Genomic DNA, 18,684 nt, shown 5'->3' on the forward strand with positions numbered 1-18,684 from the left:
ATTAAAATTGAGAAAAACTATCCAAACTGAAGTTATTCCATCGAGGGAGATGCTTGGAAAGCAGTTGTTTGGGGAGGTTTGAGTGATTAATTTATTTATGGTAAAAATCTGAGTAGGATGTAGTGAGCTGTCTGTTGCTTTTTGGGTTCGTTTGTTTGTTTTTTAAATAGGTTTACTAATTAATTGTATCTCTGATTTTATTTGTTTCTCTAAGGATGCCCATAGGACTTTGGGAATGGGCATCAACAAATTACATTTAGAAATGGCAGTGGGGCCATCATTTAGAGAAGAACAGTCACTGCTTATTCAGAGGCATCATGTCACAGACCAGGTAGATGATGATGAATCTATATGGGCTAAATTTGTGGCTGGTATTTGAGCAAAGCCACAGATAGCCACTCCTGAACCCTGTATCCCACGTAAGGGGCCAGCCTTGATTGCAGTCCCTATGCTCTCCTAAGCACTATGGGCCTCTCTTAGGGCTGGTCTACACAACGGGGGTGGGAGGGGGGGATCGATCTAAGATACGCAACTTCAGCTATGTAAATAGCGTAGCTAAAGTCGAAGTATCTTAGATCGAATTACCTCGGGTCCTCACAGCGCGGGATTGACGGCCGCGGCTCCCCGTCGACTCCGCTACTGCCTCTCGCTCTGGTGGAGTTCCGGAGTCGACAGGGAGCGTGTTCGGGGATCGATTTATCGCGTCTAGACGAGACATGCTAAATCGATCCCCGATAGATCGATTACTATCCGCCGATCCGGTGTGTAGTGAAGACATACCCTTAGACTCAGATTTTAAGGCCAATAAAATGGATAGGGGAAAGAGACTGGGCAATGGACTGGATCCCCCCCTACTGCACTATCTAGTGCAGTGGGTCTCAAACTTTTTTACTGGCAACCCCTTTCACACAGCAAGCCTCTGAGTGCGACCCCCCTAATAAATTAAACACACTTAAATATATTTAACACCACTGTAAATGCTGGAGCCAAGCAGGGTTTAGGGTGGAGGTTGACAGCTCGTGACTCCTCATGTAATAACCTCATGACCCTCTGAGGAGTTCTGACCCCCAGTTTGAGAACCCCTGATCTAGTGGATGCATATTGCATTCTCCTAAGGGATGATGAATCAACTGTGATCTCCAAGAGCTCAATCAGGCATAGTGACCTCCTGAGATATAATGACTCCCATAGCCCACACTGGGGTGGTTGGCTCTATATCACCTCCTAGTAAGGGCTGTGCCTTGGCACATCTGGTCCTATATATTTCTAGTGAGACCACATCTGGAATATTATATTCAGTTCAGGGCATTTAATTACAAGAAAACTACTGACAAATTGGAATGAGTTCAGCAAAGTGGAAAAAAAAAACAGTTAGAGTTAGATAAATGGACTTATGCCCTCTCTTCCATTGATATGGTTGTTTCTCTCCATGCTTCACTCTTGATTGTTTTGCCTCTCTCTCTCTCTCTCTCATCACAATGTCTGCTCAGGCAGAACCCAGCCTTGGCTCACCCTCGGCCCCAACATCCACGTCTTCTGCGCCTGCTCGGGCTCTTGCGCTGTGGAGCGTGTCTAGCAGAAATCCTGTGACCAGGACCGCTTCCTCCACTACAGATTTGTTCACTCCTCCTTTCGTTCTGCCATCTTCCTAGAGAAATAACTCTGCTTCTCCAACTTAACTGAATCCCATGCCTGCAATCCCAGCCTCCTTTTCACCAGCTCTGAGTCAAATCCCCTCCTCTTGCCCCCGGGATATGTCTAAGTCTTGCAGATTCTTTCTGCATAACATCTTTAACATACGGTCTTTCCTATCCATCCACACAGCTACAACACTTGTTCAGGCTCTCATCATCTCAGGTGTCTATTGCTGCAGCATCCTTTTCTTGGGCATAACAAATGCAGTCTTGCTCCGCTCATATCCAGTCAGAATGCTGCATTTTCCTGGCCTCTTGCTTTGACCATGTCATTCCTCTCTTTATATCCCTCCACTTCTCTATCACATCAAACATAAGATTCTTACTTGGCTTCACTGTCAAGGCCCTTTATAGCCTATACCCACTCTATTTAGCTCTCATTCGCTATCTAAATGTCAACTCCCATCTCTGATTGGCCCATGATGTCAGCCTTCATCACCCACTTGTTAAAGTTTTCCAACAGCACCTTCATGCTTTCTTCACGTTGCCCCTCATGCTTGGGAGGCCCTCCCTGTAGAGACCTGCAAAGCGATCTGATTATCCTTGTTTGAATCCTTCTTTAAAACTCTCCTTTTCTAGGATTCCTGAAAAAACAACAACTGGACAATGGCTAGGCTGCTGGTGTGCTGAGACCACTGCCCGTCACGCTGACCAATATTGACTCATTGTTTTCTTGTGCTTCTTTCTCTGTCTGCATCCACCTGTTGTCTCTTGATTTATTCTTAGAATGTAAAGTCTTTAGGCCAGGGACCATCTTTTTGTTCTGTGTTTGTACAGCACCTAGCACAATGGAGTCCAGCCATGACTAGGGCTCCTACGCACTACAGGAATAAAAAAAAAAAAAGAGCTAAATATGGTCCGCCTGGCTAAACGACAAGTAAGGAGAGAGGCAAAATTTAGAGAGTTGCACAAGGGCTACAAGCAAGAAGAAATACGCTGAAATTAAGAAAACGACATTTTAAGCTGAATATCAAGAAAAGTTTACCAATCATGAGGCCTATCAGATCAACCAGTTTCCCAAGGGCAATGGTGGAATCCTATTATGGGAGTAATTTAAAAGTGGTCTGGAAAAGCACAGTTTAGTGAAGAATCCCATGCTAACTTCCAGATGGGATAGTTGGGACCCAACAGGTCTTTTCCCTCTAATTTCTATGATTGCCAATAATGGACATTTGGATCTCTAAGATATTAAAACTTCCTGCCTTGCACTATTAGAATCTGACCCAGTTCCAAACTTACATTTCGTGGTCTGATTGGAATCCGCTTGTGGTTCATGTTCATCCCTGGAATGATCACGGACATCTTCCTGGGGCCCTTGAATCCTAGGACATTGGTTTCCTAAAAGATAAGGAAATAAGTTCTTTTCAACACTACCTCATCCAGGAGAGAAGATAATGAGATTGACCTTTAATACCCTGTCTACCCTGGAATCAGAAACATGCCAGCTATATCTGTATTTAAACACTGTTGCAATCAGCATTGTTTCCTTGACTATTAGCGATACAATTCTTTTTCTCCTCCAAAACCACATTAACCAAACAGTACTATAGATAATCTTCCAAATATAACCTAAAGCATGGTTTTATTACACAATTTGGCTAGTGTCATTCTCGGACAATAAATGTGGTTCATATTGTTGAGGGGAAATGTGCTAGATCCCTGCTAGCAACAGAGATATAAACACAATTATAGATAGCATAACTCTGACTGCGTCTGTACTTTGTCAATTCTCCAGGGACCTTATAGTCTAAATGGACAATCTATTTAATTCTCCTTAGCTTTTGATTTATTTTTAAGGCTATATTTAGTAGTTTCTCCCAAACTGTGACCTTGTAGATAAGATAAAAGAAACTCATGGGGGATCTGGAGTCAGCATATGGCTTAGCTTTCATCCTAAAACAAACAAGTCTACTCCAAAGTGCAGCAGGGAATGCCACATATCTTCGCTGCCCTACAGGTGGAGTAAGAGGAAGTTACTTACCTGTAACTGGAGGTTCTTCAACATGTGTGGTCCCTATATGTATTCCAGTGTGGGTTATGCATGCGCACCATGCGCCTGGAGTCGGAGAATTTGAAAGTAGTGTCCATTGGTCTGTGCATGTGCCCTAGTTCGCCTTGTGTTCCTGGCCAAGATGATAAAGGGCAGGGAGGACCAACTGCCTCTTCAGTGCCTTCTCCACCATGAATCAGATAAGATCCAAAGCAGAGGGGAAGAACAGCGGGTAGTGGAATACACAGAGGTACCACACATCTCAAAGAAATTCCACTTACAGGTAAGTAACCTCCTCTTCTTCTTTGAGTGATGGTCCTTTGTATTCCACTGAGGGTGACAGACAAGCAGTATTTAAGCAAGAGGAGGGTGCAAGGATGAGGATGGCAGGGATGAGCGGCGAACAGCTATCCCAAATGAGGCATCAGTAGCCAAGTCTTATATCAGGGAACAATGTCTTGCAAACATGTGAACAGAGCTCCATGTGGCCACCTTGGTACATCCTGAAGAGACGCTACAGTCATGGCTTGGGCTCTCATTGAGTGCTCGGATACCTCCAAAGAAGGTGGGAGGTTAGTGAGCTTATACCAGTGTAGACTGCATCCCAAAATCCATTTGGAAATTCTCTGGGTGGAGTCAGGTGGTGACTCCCTAGCAGAGCAGATAGATTCCCAAGGTGGGCACTAGTGCCAGGGTCCCCAATATGGCCAGTAGGAGGGGTCAACAGCTCATGGCGGCAGTCCCCATGATATGAGGTACCAATGACTGAGCCAGGTGAGGCATTGGTTGGTTCTAGGGTTTTGTGGGTCTCCTGGGGTGTGGTTCCTCTCATGGTTCCGAGTCTCTTGAGGAGGAAAGGGAAGACTCAGATTCCAATGGCGATAACATCGGTGCTGCTGGGAAGGTGCACGTTGTGTATGGTGGGGGTGATAAGCTCCATCCTGCCAGCAGGTCTCTGGAAGGCAACATACACTCTCTGGAAATAGAAAGTCCCAATGGGGGAGGGGATTCAGGATCTGGGGGAGGGAAAATGTCATGTGGTGTGGCCACGGATCTGGACCTCCCTGGTTTAATAGGCACCTTTCTGTTTGGGCCACAAGTGCCAGTGATGAGTATGGTATCCGGTGGTGGTCTACATTCACCAGTGCCAGAAGGTCTCGGTGTCTTATGAAGAGCTGGGGATGATGGTACTGATGAAGTGTGGTGTGCAGCTGGTGAAGCCCTATGTTTCATGGCTTTCTTATCGTGTCTATAGGACTGGGGACGTATGATATCCTCCTGGGCTGAGTCGGTGGGTTTGCTCGTAGGCACGTCCAGTATCTTTGGAATGGACTTAGAGGAAGACTTAGCCCAATGCTTATGGGAGTGCTTCCTGATCTCCCGACTAAGCCCCACCTTGGGGTTTGTGGGAGTGGATCGTCCGGCACCGGAGTTGGACTTTACAGCAGGAGGCACACTTCTTGCTGATTCAGGATGATGTACAGGGGGGATTCCCCAGCCTGGATCTGATTGAGGCCTCATGGCCATTTCCATGGGGTACTTACGGAGGTGAAAAGCCTGTCCTTCTCGGGTGCGGCTTGGGAAGGACTGACAAATACTGTACCAATCTGCAATGTGAGCCTGTCCCAAGCAGTAGAGGCAGTGTTGGGGGTCATCACTGATGGAGAAGGATTGCGGGCAGGAGGTGCAGAGTTTGAAGCCTGGAGTTCTGGGCACAGTCAGGTACCCAAATAGGGCATGGGGGAGAATGGAGGGGACCTCTGTAGCCTAATCTATTTCTAAAACTATTAAAACGATCAAAACTACTAACTCTATTAAAACTTCTAAAACTACAAACTATTTACAGCTAACACTATTGTTTTTCAGAAATGACATCAGAGCTGAAGACAGTAAGTTTCTGACCTGTACCACGTGGCAATGAGAAGGAACTGAAGAGGCAGTCGGTCCGCCCTGTGGTTGGGAGCACGAGGTGAACTGAGGCACATGCGTGGACCAACAGACACTGCCTTCAAATTCTCTGATTCTGGGTGCATGGTGCACATGTGTAATCCACAGTGGAATACAATAGGGACCATTACTTGAAGAAGAAACAAACTTTCTTGGTCCTCTAGTCACGAACTGTTTAATGCCTTCAACCAAAAAAATCTATCTCAAAGGCTATTTCAATTTTATTCCAGCAAGATGGCTTCTTAGAGTTCCTAACACATATGATAAAAATCAGGTATAACATTAATATTAGTTATATAGCTTCCCCTAACATTGATCTAAGTTATGCAACTTCAGCTATGTGAATAATGTAGCTGAAGTCGAGGTACTTAGATCTACTCACCGTGGTGAGTCGACTGCCGCTGCTCCCCGTCAACTCTGCCTGCGCCTCTCGTGGCAGTGGAGTACAGGAGTTGATGGGAGAGTGCTCGGGGGTCGATTTATCGCATCTAGACTAGACGCGATAAATCGATCGCTGCCCGCCAATCCGGCAGGTAGTGTAGACATATTCTATGACTCATCTGAAAGTCCTCCAGCATCCAATACCCCTTATAGTTATCCTGTTGTACTGCTACAGTACTGATGCAGAATTAAGAAAACTTGCTGCGGAATCACTAACATCCTGAAGCACCCAGAGTTTTCCCTGCAGGGCTCCAATCCAAATACTGACCCAGCTTGGCTTGAAAGTTCTGATAAGACCACAGCCAAAGTGGCTGTAACCGCAGGATGCCTCCCATCCCCAACACCTGGGTTTAAGTGATTCAGGAGCTTGGGGAAGGGGAAAAAAAATAAAAGGAACTTACGTAACAAATGGCTGCGAGCTCCTGTCGGGTATGGGCCTTTTCTACTAGCCCTTGTGCCTTGCCTGGGCTAACTCCATGATCATAGACAGTAAATTTTGTTCCCATAAGGTTGGACCTAGAATCAGGAAACAGAGTCAGTGAGATGTTCTATGTGACATAATTAGACTGTGTCAGCCTCTCCTGACATTCCCATCTGGGGTTTCCCATCAGTAGTGCAATAAACAGCTCTAAAGAAAGTATCTGTTACACTGAGCCCCTAACTTGACCTGGAAAAACGTCAAGCCAGGACTCCTCACATAAATGGCCACAGTCACCTCGCTGAAAGAGATACTGGTACCAAAGGGACAGCCAGGGGTGAACCAAGAGAGGGTGAGGTCACACTCCCCATGGAGTTGCACTTGATTGCTGCCCTTGGCTCTGACTCAGCAAGACAGGAACTCCAACCTCTCTTGCAGTACATGAGCACAGAGACTGTGCACCGGTCGATGGCTTTTATCTGTGACTCTCACCTGAGTTTTCCAATGAAACTTTCCCCTTCCCGGGATAAATCTGTTGGGTCAATTGAAATGAGATAATTGGATGTTTTGCTCTTTTTCCGTTTTCTCCCTGCAAGAAGGAACGTCTGGAAACACAAAACTTTGGTCATGACAGGAAGCTCTGGAAGAGCCCAGAGGCACAGCACTACTTTCGACCTCCATCCCACTGTCCCTATCACCATTCCCCTGCCCATTAATTCCCACCCACTTTGGCAGACCCCTTCTTGCTAGCCCTATGCCACTTCCATACCACTGACCTTTCTCTTCAGCCCATGAGCAAACAGCCCCATATCTCAGCTCTCTTTAGCCCACCCAATGGCTCAGGTTTTAAGCACCTTTCCTTCCTAAATTTTACCAGATACTCATCCCTCCGCTCTTCTTTTACTCCTGCTTTAGCTCACCTTCTTTATACTATTGCTTCCACACCTCCCAATTGCTGCCTTCGTACCCTGCTCAGATAGAGATCTGCACCCCTCCTACTTTCCACAAACTTTCTCCTTTCAGCTCCAGGTTCCTTTCCCATTTAAGCACTGCTCCACAACACATCCAAAGGTTTTGTACTAGAAGTTCAGTAGCCCAGGGCAGGGCCGGCTCTAGGCACCAGCGTTCCAAAAATGTGCTTGGGGCAGCAAAAAACCTGGAGCCGGCCCTGGCCCAGGGCTGGAGACTGTGTGCTAGTCCCAATACCTTTCTGTTGTCGTCCCTTTCCAGGTGCATATAGTAGGTGGGGAAGAGGCCTCGGTCCATTCCTTTCTTATCTCTAGTGATTCGACACTTCACTGTAATGCCACGGGGAGCAGGGCGTAATGCAAACTCCTCCAAGTTCTCCACTTCTCCCAGCTGTGCATCTGTCTCTGGGGATGCAGTGCAGGAAGCACCTGTGTCCTGTGAGAAGACCTATCCCATTAGGGAAGTGAAATCAGGTCAGAGGCCCTAGTAACCCAAGAGAAGAATGGCCTGTTGGGTAGGAGGCTCCCATATCACAAGAGGAAAATGCTCGGTTGGGGAAGGGATGCTGGATCAGAGATCTCTGTGTTTCAAATGCTCCATTGAGAAGAAGAAATCAGGACAGAAGTTTCTCCTACCCTGGGAGAAGAATACCCCTTTAAGGCAGGAGAAGCTGGGCTAGAGTCCCCAGTAACTAGAGGGTAGAATGGCTTGCTAGGGAGGGGACGCAGGGTGTTCTATTCAAAGGGAGGAATGTCCCTTTTAGTGTAGTATTCATCACTAAGCTAAGCTTGAAATGTATTGTAAAAAAAAGACAGGATGAGGAATAGCACTTTCTGATCAGTCTGGATCCTGGAGTGGGACAGGCTGGGGAAAACCACGGTATGATGGTACGGCTAAAACCATCAGTGTGTCTATGCTTGCTCAGACTGTATCTAGAGTGGAATTAACTCTCCCCATAGCAGGAGTGAGCACTAGAGGAACAGTGACAACAGTCAAGATGCAGAATATCAAGAAAGAGACACAGATGGCAGTGGAAGCTAGTGGAGGACTGGATATGAGGTACAGAAGCCAACACCCTGGCTTCCCTCTGGATTCAGGTCTGAGCACACTAGCTACAGGCTAGGGGCTGGAACTAGCATGTTTTAACACTGAGGTACTGTAACTGGGGGTCAGCCACTCTAATGGTTAGAGCTTGGGGCCAGCCAGCCCTGTTCATTAATGAGGTGCAGCTGAGGAGGAGGGGAAATCACGTGTTCCCTACAGCCAGGTTGTCAGTAAGGAAGGAGAAGTAGGGGAGCAGGAGCATCCAGGAGTTCCCTGGAAGAGGCTGCCAGAGTCCCCTAAAAGGAGAGGCTGAGGGAATCTGCTGGGGGGGACAGGGGAGGGGGACGCAAGGGGGAAAGTCCTGGGAGACAGTGCTCAGCCAAAAGAGCAAGGAAGAATCCTGCAGTAAGTCCTGAAGCAGAAGTGACAGAAAGGCAAAAGTCCCTTAGGTGGAATGAGGACTGTTTCTGTTAAGTTTTTTTGCTTAATGTCTGGAAAATAAAACTGTGCCTGGAAAAAGACTTGGTTGTGGGAGTGAGTCCTTTGTGGTCTGGACGCAAGCCAGCACCTTACACATGGGCACTAGAAAGCATGGGTCTGATTCTCATTGAGAACACGGTTTTCATGACACTTACTGTAGCAGATTTCTGGCTGGTTGCGGAACTAGGCCTCTCAGATTCAGAATATGGTGAATGTGATCTTGACCTCTTTCCAGCTTCTTCCTCCTCTTCAGTGTCCTCATCGAAATTCAAACTGCCTGAGATCCCTGTCAGAATGCAGGACTAGGTAACCTCTAATGGAAGGTGTCACAAATGCACGGCATCACCAATTCACATGTCCCTCAGTTACCTTCCCTGCTCCTAGCCTCACTTTAACCCACAACATAGCTGCAATGACTATTTACATGGAAAAGTAATATTAGGGTAGTAATGATTCCCTTTCAACTGTCTTTAATGCAATAAAGATAAAATGTTCAAATGGGGCGACCTAAAGCTAGGCACCTAAATCCATATTTCCACATCTCTGAAAATCAGACCATTTATTTGGGTACCGAAATAGGAATTCAGTAGCCTAATTTCAGGCACTTATGTTATATAAATTTATTTTTACATATTTATCTGATGCTCCTTGCTGTAGTTTGTGAGACTGAGTATCTCACAAACATTATGTTATTATGAATTAATCCTTATGTTCCTAGTGTGAGTTTTCCTCTTGTGGGATATTGCTTTCTGAGCCTTGAAATCCATATTACTAGTGACACTTTAGTGAAATGAATAAAAAGCTGTCTGGCTTTTATTAATACATACACATGATATACCATACTGCTTAGTTTATACATTCATTCAGTTAAATATGCCCACGTGTAACAAAAGCTGCTCGCACAATTTTCATTTGGATAGAAGGTTTGGATAGAACTCTTGTAAATGGATTTCCTGATGAATATGGTATTCTGAAAAGACCTTAGGAAGAAAACAAGGATTGGGATGTAGTGTGACCATGTCTAAAAAGAAGGCAGTGAACGGTGTCTACTATGAGCACACTGAGTTCTTCTATTCCTCTATCCCAAGTGATAGCCTGGGAGAGGTGGAGGAGAGAACAGGGAGACATTGGTTTAAAGGCACTGAGAAAATTAAGGTCCCATGGAGGAATGGGGTTCTGTATGAGGGGGGAAACAAGTTGTGTAAGCCTTTAAGTAATCCAGCCATGGTAGGATGGGCAAAAACTGAGACCTATTTCTGATACCCATTGAGGGCTTCTAAGTGCCTTGGAGGTTGCTGAGTGACCCCTGAGAAGCCAGTCATCCAACTGTGGGAATATTGTGATACCCCACTGACATACGTGGGCCGCTATTGCTGAATGGACCTTCGTAAAGACACTCAGGGCCTATTACAAAACATAGGAAACGCTTGTGGGAGGAGTGGATACCTACATGAAAGCAGGTGTCCTGGAGGTCGAGAGCAATGAGCCAGTTTCTCAGATCTAGGGATGTAATTATGGTGGCTAGCGTCACTATCCTGAAGCATTATGAAATGACATAGGTATTCAGATGTCTGAGATCAAGGATCAGTCTCCACCCTCTATGCCTTTTGGGGACTATGAAATAGCTGGACTAGAACCCTCTTCTGACAAATTCAAGGGAAAGTGGCTTGATTGCCCCCAAGAGCAGGAAAGATTAGATCTCCTGCTTTAAGAGCTCCTCATGAGAGAGGTCCCTGAAAAGAGACAGGGAAGGGAGGTGGGTGGTGGTGGTGGTGGTGGTGTATGCAATATTCCATGTCACCCACCTCTAATATCCATTTGTCTGAAGTGATGTGCTTCCAGGCAGGTAGGAAGTAGAATATTCAATCACTGAAAGTGGGTGGAATGGTAGAATTGTACAGCAGAGGATCTGGGGAAACAGGATGTGTGATCCTCTTGACCAATCTGTCAAAACTTTCTCTTAGAAGAGGGTGCAGATTGGGTGGTTGTAGGGGGCGAGGGAGTTGTCCTCTTTTGTGAGGTTTGGATCTCCTCCTCAAAGGCTCCGAAGGTCTAAGAAAGCCTGGTGTGGGTGCTACTTGAACGGTCTGGAACGCTGTGCAGCTTGAGACCTGCTCAAGTGTCTTTTGTTGCAGGCATATAAATTCCCAGTGACCACAGCATTGCCCTTGAATCTTTGAGGATGTGAAGCGAAGAGCTTGAGCCCTTCAGAGAGAAGGTCTTCAGGGGTATTCTGCACCTCTTTCAGGAGTCCAGAAGGCTGAAGCCAAGATGCTCTTTGCATATCCACAGTAGTAGCCAGGGATCTAGAAGCTGTGTCAGCGGCATCGAGAGTGGCCTGCAAGGAGGCTTTCATGATTAACTGACCCTCAGAGACGAAGGACTGAAATTGGTTTTTTTAGTCCCATGGCAGGCATTCAATAAAGTGTGGTGAACTTGGAATAACCGTTAAATAATATTTCACTGTCAAGGCCTGGTAGTTTGCAACTCAAAATAGAAGAGCTGCTGATGAATAGCTCTTTCTGCCCAAAAGGTCTATTTGTTTGGCCTCTTTATCCAAAGGAGAGGGTCTGGAGTGAGCTTGATGGTTTCCTTCATTAGCCACGTCCACCACCAGGGAATTAGGGGTGGGATGGGAGAAGTACTCCATTCCCTTATCTGTAATAAAACATATTTTATCTCCCCGCTTGGGTGGAATAGTGGCAGGTGTTTGCCATAAAGTACATGAAGGCAATAACAGTGCCTCATTAATGGTAGGGCAATTTTTCCCTGAGGGGATGATATTTAAAATGTCCATCAAGGAATGTTGAGACTCCTGGGCCTCTTCTAGCAGGATCTGGAGGGATTCCATCAGGTGTTTCATTAGCTCCTGGAAAGCCCTAAAGTCATCAGCAGAAGAGGGCAATGGTGGCATTACAACCTCATCCGGGGAGGAGGAGGAGGACTTGGCTGATAAGGGTGAGCTTTCCTCCATCTGTGGCTCTTGCTCCTCTTGTACCGAGGGGGCATATGACACCGAAGGATGGTCTGTCAGTGCCTGTGAATGATGCGGTACTGATGGGTGTTGGGGTTTCTTTCTGGCTGGTACCCTCCAAAACTGTTCCACAAAATGCCCCCAGGGGTTCCAGTAAGCCCACTCAGGAGGGGGATAGGTGAGGGGTCCCCAGGGATATTCATATCCCAAAGGTCTAGGGTATCTGGTGGGCTCCACAAGGCCCTCTTCAGTAAATGGACTCAAGAAGGGTGTGACAGTTCCAAGGTAGAACCCTTTACAGAGACCTCAGAGTCAGAAATATCATCCCCTGGGCTAAAGGAGGTGGGGGCCCTGAGGCATTGGTGCTGGTACCAAGTGTTGGAAATCAAGTTGCAGCTGTCAGTGCAGTACCCAAGAGAGAGATCTAGTAGAGCTCCTTAGTAAGGGAGACCCTGTTTTATCCAAAATGAGAAGATCTTCCAGGGAGAAGAATCTCGAGGGTGGTCGAGAGCTATGATAGCCAATGGTGCTAGAGCTGGGATGTGGATCGGTGCCAAGGAGAAATTGGTGCATGCAGTACTGGCGAAGTTGACGGAGCAGTTTCTTTGACATTGGATGGTACCGGAGTGCAGGTAGAAGCCCTGTGTACATTAAGGTGCTGAGAGGTACTGATGTAGGAGCCACTCTGTGCATGGAAGACTTTTCTGCACATGACTTCTTATGTGGTACTGTAGTGGGGCAGTTGCCCAACTTTGGCAGACAAAGGATTAATAGCAGTTCTTGGAGTGGCTGCACAGAACCTGGCCAATCATAGAAGGCTTAGAAGCAGCCAATCAGGGCCAGGCTGGGCCCTATATAAAGGCTGCAAAGCAGAAGAGATATGAGTCTCTCCCTGACAAGCAATGGGGGAGGACTGGCTCCCAGGGCTGGCACCTTAGAACAGCGCTGGGCAGGCTCAGAGCAGCAGAGGGAAAGCTCCAGCCTGATACCTGCCAGGCTGCAGCCCCTGCTAAAAAAGGGGCCGAGAAGGTGCAAGGGCCAAAGGGAAGTGGCCCAGGGAGCATGAGCAGTAGAGGGGAAAGAAGGAGGGCAGGACATGGCTGCTGCCAGAGGGTCCCTGGGCCGGGACCCAGAATAGTGGGCGGGCCTGGGTCCCCCCACCTCCCTTCCACTGCACCTGGCCGTGGAGGAGCATGGCCCAATACAGACTGTGGCTTGCCCCTGCAGCAAGGGGCTAGACTTTGGAGCTGCAGTTGGCCATGAAGGCAGGTGCAGACTGAGAACTGTGGATACCCCCGGAAGGGGAGAAAACCGAGTGGGGCACAGCTGGAGAGCTGTGTCCAGAAGAGGACGCCACAAGCCAGGGAGCAACCCAGGTCCCAGACAGCACTGCAGAGCAGAACAACGGGTGAGACACTACCTGCAGAGGGTGCTCCATTAGCTGGACAGAGCTAATTCCTGGAGCAACCAGCAGGAGGTGCCACAGTGGTGAGTGTGCAACCTGTTACAGGTACCAATGCTTTGGTACTGATTTCAGTCTCAGACTCCAAGTGAAATTGGTACCAAGGTGTCAGTACCATATAAGAAGAGGGGTGGGTTACCCCTTAGGGGACTCAAAGTCTCCCAGGACTGAGATTTATGGGGTGACCTACCACTCTTCTTTGTTTCCCTGGTAAGAGCCTTAGAAGTCGCTGTCTCTGGGGTGCTGCCAAGGTTCCAGCAGTCACCTGAGCTGTCTGAGATGCTGAGGCTGATGTGCAAGGGGGGAAGCAGACCCCTCAGAAGCTAAGGAGTGTTCCATTAAGCAAGGTTCAACATAGCCTCTGTCTTTTCTACACCTGCCTTTAAACCCTGAGCAGACCTTGCCCTTGATGGGAAGTGAGTCTCTCCGAGACACCACAGAAAACTAGAATTCCTGTTGCGTGGGCAGGGCTTAAACCACACTGTCTTTGGCATAATCTGGTGCTAATGCACTAAACAAAAAACCCTGAAGCAGGGAGGGAAGAGATCTCCCTTTTGAAACCACAACTGTTCTGAAATTAAATAAAAATAACAAAACAATAAACTAAATAAATAACTAAACGGAAAAAAAAATTCACAGTAAGTGAGAAAGGTGGGAAGCTGTAGAACAGCAGACACTAACGCTATGTCTACATTACCACCGGATCAACACTCCAGCAATCAATGCACCGGGGGGTCGATTTAGCAGGTCTAATGAAGACCCACCAAATCGACCGCAGATCGCTCTCAGGTCGACCCTGGTAGTCCATCCTGAACAAGAAGAGTAAGGTAAGTTGACAGGAGACACTCTCCCATCGACCCAGCGCGGTGCAGACACCGAAGTAAGCCGACCTAAGCTATGTCAACTCCAGCTACATTATTCACGTAGCTGGAGTTGTGTAATTTAGGTCGACATACCACGGTAGTGTAGACATCACCCAAGTTTTGCTCCGTCTCAAGCCACAGATGGATTGAGAGATAAATGAGTGACAGTGGGTCTGCACCTCCCTACATGACCTCATATGGGAGCATGAGGAGCTGTTGTGTAGGCTCAGGCCTGCAGATGCTGCTTTACGGTCTCCAGTCAAAAGTGCACAGCACCCACAGGGCATATACTTGAACAAGAACTGAGAAGGAACTTCTGTGAGCTTCCTGGGATTTATACTTGGGGTCACACCACTTTATTTTATGATCCTATCTGATTTTTTGTGGTAAGTAGGGTTAGGAGTGGGAAAGCACAGGAAGTGCTGTAGTACATGGTTTTGTTGATCCTGTAAATTGCATTCTTCTCTACAAATCAATATTAAACCAATGTCCCAGTATGGTATTGCACATACAGGGCATTGCTGGAGGTGCTGTGTTTTGGAGGAGATATAAAGCTAAGTTCTGGACTACTTGTCAATAAACATCCCAAGGCATATTTTGAAAGAGGAAAGGCGTTAACCCTGGCGTTCTGGCCAAATTCTAATCTGAGTACTTACATTCTGCCTCCCTAAATTTCCCATGTAATTTCAATCAGTTATTCTCTTGAAATTCCTGTCCTAACTCTTGTGTAATGTTGCTGTTCATGGATAAACAACTGTTGCTTCTGAGTGGTGGATGACACGATCCTTACAAATTACTGCATAACTCATAAGTTAAGTCCTTTGGGAACCTTTTAGATGACAGGCACTGCAAGGTAATGTAAACGGATACTCAAACGACTTGGTATTCATTTTTATTTCACTGTAAAATGTTTAGACAGCACGCAACTAACAGACTTCCTGCAGTACTGGCATGGATGTGATACACTTGGCAGACGTGAACACTCTGATGAGAAACTGCTCAACAGGACACAGTATTTGACAATAAACCTTTACGCATATTTTCTATAACAGCTGTTTGGGATATCCTCTGAATCAGGAAGAGCACCTTTCCTGCAGGTCTCCTGAGCAGTTAAGTAATTACTGCATTGTTGGCTGTGGAGGTTTCTAATACTTAAGAACTATATTGTGTTGTAACAATATTAATACAGATAGGTACATGGAATAAAAATGTCCTGGACTCTGGCAAAACCAAGAGAGGCAATTTGTGACAACTTCCTTTGGAAAGACCAGAAATTATACGGAATTTCTGTAATCTTTTAAAACGTGATAGATATATACCAGTTCGTATTAGCATTTTAGACAAGGGAATGACTCATCCGCCAATGTATGTTCTAGAAATTGCTGGCTGCCTTTGTGTACGGAAACTCACAGGCACACTTGTATTGTGAGAGGATTCCTCATAATTTTTAGTTTTCTAATTAAATAAAAAATATAAACTGGGAAAACCTGACAGAGACCCCGTCCAAACCCTGCATATAGCCAACTCTCACCTCGTTTCTGTAGGATTTCTTGCAGATCTGGCTTGGCAGCTGTATCTATCAGGGTCTCCTCATCATTGTCTTGATCTGCATCGTCTTCTGTTGTGGAAGATCCTACGGAGAGGATTTGGAGTTTGGTCCCTAAGTCTTGGACTTCTGGCTTCAGGAAGGCAGCTGGGCCATCAATGCCTGCAGGCAAAAGTGAAACAGAATGGAGAAATCTCACTGCTTTTGTAACTGACTGCGTTAAGCATCACAAGAAGGCATCTCATTTCACCTCTCCCTGCTCAAACACCCTTTCAGAAAACTGATGCATCTGAGTGCCCAGACATTTTCCAAAAGGGGGGGGGGGGGGAAGGCTGTCTTCCCAAAAAAGCACTTTACAGGATTATGAGTCAGGAGATCTAGATTCTAAATCTGGCTCTGACAGACTTCCCGTGTTACCTAGGGAAAGTCATGTTAACCTCTCCAAGCCTCAGTTTCCCCATCCCGAAATGGGGATGATGATACTTCCATTTTCACAAGGTGTTGTGAGTTTAAATTAATTGAGGTTTGTAAAACACATTGAAACTCCTAGATTTTTTTTTTTTTTAAGCCTTTACTGTCCACAGTAGTCATGTATCAGAAGGGTAGCCGTGTTAGTCTGGATCTGTAAAAAGCGACAAAGTCCTGTGGAACCTTATAGACTAACAGATGTATTTGAGCATAAGCTTTCGTGGGTGAATACTCACTTTGTCAGATGCATGTAGTGGAAATTTCCAGAGGCAGGTATAAATATGCAGGCAAGAATCAGCCTAGAGATAATGAGGTTAGTTCAATCAGGGAGGATGAGGCCCTCTTCTAGCAGTTGAGGTGTGAACACCAAGGGAGGATAAACTGCTTCTGTAGTTGGCTAGCCATTCAGTCTTTGTTTAATCCTGAGCTGATGGTGTCAAATTTGCAAATGAACTGAAGCTCAACAGTTTCTCTTTGAAGTCTGGTCCTGAAGTTTTTTTTCTGCAGGATGGCTACCTTTAAATCTGCTATTGTGTGTCCAGGGAGGTTGAAGTGTTCTACAGGTTTTTGTATATTGCCGTTCCTAATATCTGACTTGTGTCCATTTATTCTTTTACGTAGGGACTGTAGTCATGTTCTTTGTTAATCACCTTGATGTTAGTCTAGGAATACTCCACTATGTAAGTCACAGTAAACTAGGGGTTGTTCACAGCTGTAAGCAAGATGCCAAACTATATGTAGCCACCACCTGGGTTTCTGGTGGAACCAATGTACCCAAGGTTAACCAAATAAAGCAGCTGAGATACTGCAGTTCTTGTCACAGACACTTTCACAGAGGATGCAGTATGTGTCAGGGATATAGAAGAGTGAAGGTTGTTTGGGGTACCTTAAAACAAATTCTAGATAGTTTGGAAATGCAGAGTTAAGTGCAGTCTTTGCTTTGGATTTCTTGGCTTTCTGGTGTTTTTGTATTTTAAAACTGCAACGGTTTACTCAGGTGTTTTACCTTTGGGTTACTGACACATTTACAACCTTCACTCCATCTTAAAGATTCTTGGTCTGAAAATATAAAAGGGGAAGCTATCCAATTTTCATCTCTCGTTCCTCTGAGTTCTGTAGTATCTAGTTTTGTGATTCAGAGGCGTTTTTATTCTCCCCTGTCTCATTTCAGAAGCGCTCTCTCCAACCAGAAAGTTTCTCTCAATCTGCTTTCTCCCAGTTAATTCTAAGCAGGCTATCAGTCCAGCAAGTGCTACAGCTGAAGTCTCCTCTCACTCTTCTCCCAATCTGCAGCCACTGATCCATAGAACAGGAGAGACATTTAAAGAGATGGGCTGCCAGGAGACAAGATATTTCTAGGAGCAACCACTAAGATTAATACATTCATTGATATCCTTTTTAGCTCATGGTCTTCCTTTAATGTGTATCACAAAACCCCAAGGCATACCTGCTACCTCCCTGATAGGTTGGAGGATCCTGGCTCTCATGGTACTTTTCCTGATACTTTCACAGGATTGTGGGGCTTTCACGGTCACCTCCTATGCCCCATCATCTGTGGGGCTTCCTGGGCTGTGAGCTCATCACTGCCTCCTGCTACATCACTGTCCCCAATGGTTCTTGCCACTATTTCACTGTCATGCTGTGAGACCACTGAGCTCTTGCCACTGGCTCCTTGCTTTCCCACAGTGCCTATAGCTTTCCTTTCTACCAACACTTCGCTGCTATGTTGCTGTCCCCTCCCTGCCACATGCAGGGCCCACTGATCCCAAAATTTACCTCCTTGCCATGTGGCAAGACCTAAATCTAATGGATCCTGTTTGCATGTCACAGGGACAAGACTCTGAAAAACTTCTCTCACCCAAACACTTGAATTTGTAATTTGAGATTAGGGTGAATTACCAAGATAGTGGAGAGGAATTCCAGGACTGAGATGAAAGAGAATGCAAAAATCCCTGCCACCAGCAGAGGGCAGTTTACTCCCTCAGAGTGTCAGCAGGAATTGGGCTGTGGCTGAAACCCAATGTGTATAAGGAACGCCAGTGGAGACAGGGGAAACGAAGAAAGCTAAATTCAATATTAATCAACCCCTGTACTGCCTTCCCCTCCCCAATCAGCCTATCATGGCAATTTTTGAGAACTCGGTCTTGAAGGATAGTGCATGTTCCTGCTATTCATTTATTCTGTCCTCCTTTTCTCTTACTGCTTCAGAAAAATCCAATAAATTTCTCCTGCTCCAGATTTATAGCTCCCTACATTTCTGGGAACACTACTAAAGTACCCAGGAAGTGAGGAAACTAAACAGTTCCACACACACTTCCATTCAGCCAGATGGCTTTGGTCCAACTCTAAGGAGAGATCATTCAGAGGTGGATAGATTTTCCCAGTCTA

At 46.2% G+C, this 18,684-nt stretch overlaps 1 protein-coding gene across 12 annotated transcripts in view; it reads right to left on the bottom strand.

Annotated features, from left to right (window-relative positions):
* TULP3 (TUB like protein 3) overlaps positions 1 to 18,684 on the bottom strand; it is a 75,877-nt gene that overhangs the window by 4,591 nt on the left and 52,602 nt on the right. For 6 of the 12 annotated variants that reach the window (XM_042842416.2, XM_008173399.4, XM_008173401.4 and 3 more), the window contains 6 exons: positions 15,814 to 15,990; positions 9,139 to 9,269; positions 7,697 to 7,906; positions 6,983 to 7,095; positions 6,474 to 6,588; positions 2,934 to 3,032 (listed from right to left, as the gene is read on the bottom strand). In XM_042842416.2, the coding sequence (XP_042698350.1) occupies positions 2,934 to 3,032; positions 6,474 to 6,588; positions 6,983 to 7,095; positions 7,697 to 7,906; positions 9,139 to 9,269; positions 15,814 to 15,990 (845 nt within the window). Of the gene's footprint in view, positions 1 to 1,292; positions 2,516 to 2,933; positions 3,033 to 6,473; positions 6,589 to 6,982; positions 7,096 to 7,696; positions 7,907 to 9,138; positions 9,270 to 15,813; positions 15,991 to 18,684 lie in introns of those variants that run through there. The other 6 variants (XM_065584289.1, XM_065584275.1, XM_005307833.5 and 3 more) reach the window with 3 other exon arrangements.

This window comes from Chrysemys picta, chromosome 1 (genome assembly GCF_011386835.1).
Source record: "Chrysemys picta bellii isolate R12L10 chromosome 1, ASM1138683v2, whole genome shotgun sequence".
NCBI classification, from domain to species: Eukaryota; Metazoa; Chordata; order Testudines; family Emydidae; genus Chrysemys; species Chrysemys picta.